The sequence below is a fragment of the Anastrepha ludens genome, chromosome 2 (genome assembly GCF_028408465.1).
Source record: "Anastrepha ludens isolate Willacy chromosome 2, idAnaLude1.1, whole genome shotgun sequence".
NCBI lineage: Eukaryota > Metazoa > Arthropoda > Insecta > Diptera > Tephritidae > Anastrepha > Anastrepha ludens.
Genome location: NC_071498.1, coordinates 100,068,522 through 100,072,687, shown reverse-complemented (window position 1 = coordinate 100,072,687; position 4,166 = coordinate 100,068,522). Strand labels below are relative to the sequence as shown.

Genomic DNA, 4,166 nt, shown 5'->3' with positions numbered 1-4,166 from the left:
AGGACACAATCTCTTCTAGATTCCAACAATAGTTAAATCTAATTGAAAATTGGAGTGCCGGAGAGGGCTTGTTAATAAACCGACTGAAACCATGGTGAAAAGAATTCAAAAAGTGTTGCCAAGATCAGACTATTAACCGGCTCTCAGCGAATTTGAAAGAATCAGCTGATGGGCTGACGTAGCGGCGGTACTTAATCGGTTTGTTTACGAAAAAACTAAGAATGTGTTAGTGATTTACGACAAAAAAAACACAATGCCACTTCGTTGCTCTCTGAAGAACGACTGATTTGACGAGTGTGTGAATATGTGTGAAATGATCGTGCAGAGTTCGGCTGGCGAATCATCACCGTGACGTGGCAGTGGAAGTTCTCCTCGCAATTATGTTTTTCACCATAGTTATTGGCCAAACCTGGTAAATCTATTATCCTTGGCTGTAGAGGGCCTTGTGACGTGGCAGCCGAAATTGTTCGCACAATTTTGTTTTTCACCATAGCAGATTGGTCAAACCTGGTAATCTATCATTCTTGTACTGCAACTTATCACCAACGTTCGCTTCGTGCAAAGAATGCCAACTTTACCAAGCTCACCGTGGGATACACTAAAATTGAGTTTGCAAGAGGTGAAATATACAGTAGTGACTATAGAAAAAAGATTGAAATAAAGTTGAAGGTTTTGTGGAGGAAAGCTAAATGAGTAGATTCAGGTGAAAAGTTTGTATTGCTTTAAAAGAATAAAACATTTCCCCACATTTTTAGAAGATCGCGCTAATGTGACAGTCATTGGCTGAATATGAAATCGCATCACTTTGGGTAAACTGCATTGTCTGATAGAGTGTCCACCTCGGGGGATATACGTACCTGTTCAGCAGATGTTATTGCCGTCATTATATATATACATTCCGCTTCACTACATTTTAAGTGAGGCGTACAACTTTTGTGATTGCATTAGACGATGGGTTTTTGACTTTTGAGAGTTCTCGAACCATTGCTGAATAAATTAATTCTCCAATTCTCCAAAATATTGCTACTGGAATTATTATTTTACACGCAATACAGGCATTATATTCTATACAGGAATTCTTCAAGGTTTACTATAGCAGCCTCTTAGGTTTACTATACTGATGGATCTGAAATGGTTAATTGTAATATTTTGAAAAAATATCAGAAAAATCTTGCAAATAGCCTATACTCGATCCTATAGTAGGTAGAGTTTTTCGAAATAAGAATCAGAACATATAAAAATGAATACAACTTTAACTGAAATTGTTTGTGTATGGTGTGGCTACCCAATTTTTAAGGCAAAAATAGTGAAAACAGTACATGAACTAAATAAGAATGTGGGTAGCACTCAGTTCTCATCGGAGGCTTTGTTTTCGTTTTCATTAGAGACGATTTTTACGTGATGTCTTGGACTTTCCCCACTTGCGTGAACTTCTACATATGGAAACTTTCTCTATATTGATATCATCGGCCTTAACAACTGCGTTAGTTGTGCCATTTCCAAACTAGATAAAGAAGCAAAGCGAATGGTTCCGGTGGTTAACGAGGACAAAACGAAGTACCTCCTGTCATCAAACAAACAGTCAGCGTACTCCTTAATCGGCACCCACGTCACTGTTGATAGTTATGATTTCGAGGTTGTAAAAGACTTCGTTTATCTAGGAACCAGTATTAACATCGATAACAATGTCAGCCTTGAAATCCAACGTAGAACCTCTCTTGCAAACAAGTGCTAATTTTTTTTTTTTTTTTTTTTTTTTTTTTTTTTTTTTTTTTTTTTTTTTTTTTTTTTTCAGTCACCGATTAACCTTCGTACCGAGCAGTTGTGCCCACAATCGTTCTCTCGTTGATTTTCAATTTTCGTAGTGACATTTCCAAGTGTGCTATTTTTTTATTCTCTTATTTTACTTCGCATAAGTAAGTTACTTTTCTCTTTCATTTCTTCAAATTAGAAGTTTACAAAAACAAACGTGTAGTGAGTATTTGAAATGGGGAAAGCTTCCCCGACCCCTTCGGGGAATCGGTATAGTATACTGTCCGACAGTATACCTAAGCCCCCAAAAGCTAAACGCAAAAAACCCATCATCACTGAAGACTCTTTCCCGGTATTACCGGAACCAGTGAAAACAATCAACGCAAATGATCCGAAATTTATTTTAATTAAATCAACTGATACCTCCAACCCTATTGCTAAATACAGCGTTTTTGCTAAAAAGAAGGCACTGGATAGCATTAGTACAGAATATAGCTCAGTGAGCATACTTCGCGATGGGAGCCTACTCGTACTAACTAAATCAAATAAAGTGGCGGAAAAATTTCTAAAATGCAAAAAGTTCGGTGGTTTATGTCCAGTTTCAATTGAATTACACGCATCATTAAATACATGCAAAGGTACTATCTTTGATCTAAATCTTGCGAACACAGAAGAACAAGAGATTCTTGAAGGTCTTAAATCCCAGGGTGTTGTTGCTGTATATAAATTTACAAAAATTTGTAACGGAGAAAAAGTCCCAACAGGCCGAATCGTTCTGACATTTAACCTTTACAAGGTCCCATATGACATTGATATCGCTTGGTACTCAGTAAGAGTAGAAGAATATTTCCCAACACCAATGCGATGCAGAAATTGCCAACTGCTCGGGCACACTATCAAAAGATGCAACAACAACCCCACTTGTGAGAATTGCAATATGCCCCCACACAACCCCGAATTATGTCAACGTACCATGTGTGCAAATTGTCTTGGCTCTCATTCAGCTTCTGACAAACACTGCCCTTTATATTTGCAACAAAAAGAAATATTGAAAATAAAAACACAGAACAAGTGTAATTATAAAGAAGCTAAACGTCTGTACAAAATCCATAATCCCACACCCGTTAACTCAAAGCAATCTTATGCATCGGTTGCTAACTCCACACAACCGCAATCAAGTACACTCAATTCAAACTCCATCTCTCTTTCTAACTGTTCAAACAGCTCTAACGACCCATCGATTCCATCACAAACCAATCATAACTCTTACTCTAACGGACCCAATAAATCATTCGATTTGATAAAAAATACCAATAACAACTACAACACAACAGATCTGCAAGCTCTCTTCTCTTCCTTCATTACTTCACACAACTCTCTTCCTCTTACTACTCACGGCTCTAATGTAAATTCAAACCTCTCATCTTTTTCTACTCAACAAAATATAGTTACTACACACACGGTAACTCCCCAATCTCTTTCGATACGTAACTCTATTAATTCAACACCCAACTCCTCTTTACTCAATAACGAACATAACATTGCTACCACATGCTCTTCAAATAACGCTACATCTCTTTCATCCAACCTAAATCCAACAGAAAAACAATCTCTTACAACCATCTCTTATGAGCACTTGGAATGTGTAGATTCACATCTAAGCAACAAAGTGACTAAAGAAACTTATACAGACATCCTCAACAGCGACCACGAAGAACCCGTACTATAGGTTATTTTGCTCTGAAATAATCTGAATAGTACAATAGGTAACCATTATAAATATCGTTAATGATTCTTAATATTCTTCAATGGAATATGAAGGGATATTTTAACAATTACATAGAATTAGAAACTTTGATTAAAGATCGTAGCCCCCACTTAATTTGTATCCAAGAAACACACTTGAGACATAACTCTACACCATACCCTCCTAAACAATACTCAACTTATTTTCACAACTTCTCCCACTTCAATCATGCTAAATAAGGTTGTGGACTACTAGTCCATAAAAGCATCCCACATAAATTCAAATCCATTAATTCTAATCTGTCAGTAGTGGCAGTTGAAATTAATCTAAAAACTCCTATAACTATTTTTTCTCTATATATTCCTCCAGCCCAAGCCTTTTCAGATTCAGATTTAATTCAGTTATTATCTAACATTACCACTCCTGTTATTCTCTGTGGAGATTTAAATAGCTGGAGTCCACTATGGGGCTCACCAATGGCCAATCGCAGAGGCACTATAGTCGAAGACTTCATACTACATTCCAATTTAGCAATTCTAAACAACAATAGCCCAACTCACTTTTCTACACACAAAACCTTTACGCACATAGATCTAACAATATGTTCCCCGCAACTACTTCCGCTCGCCTCATGGTTCACCTTAGATGATCTGCACAACAGCGATCA

At 37.1% G+C, this 4,166-nt stretch overlaps 1 protein-coding gene across 1 annotated transcript; it reads left to right on the top strand.

Annotated features, from left to right (window-relative positions):
* The first annotated feature begins 1,987 nt into the window (after window positions 1-1,987).
* On the top strand, window positions 1,988-3,481 carry LOC128871610 (GATA zinc finger domain-containing protein 4-like). The gene has a single exon (XM_054113486.1). The coding sequence runs from the start codon at window positions 1,988-1,990 to the stop codon at window positions 3,479-3,481; it is 1,494 nt and encodes a 497-aa protein (XP_053969461.1).
* Window positions 3,482-4,166: the final 685 nt, after the last annotated feature.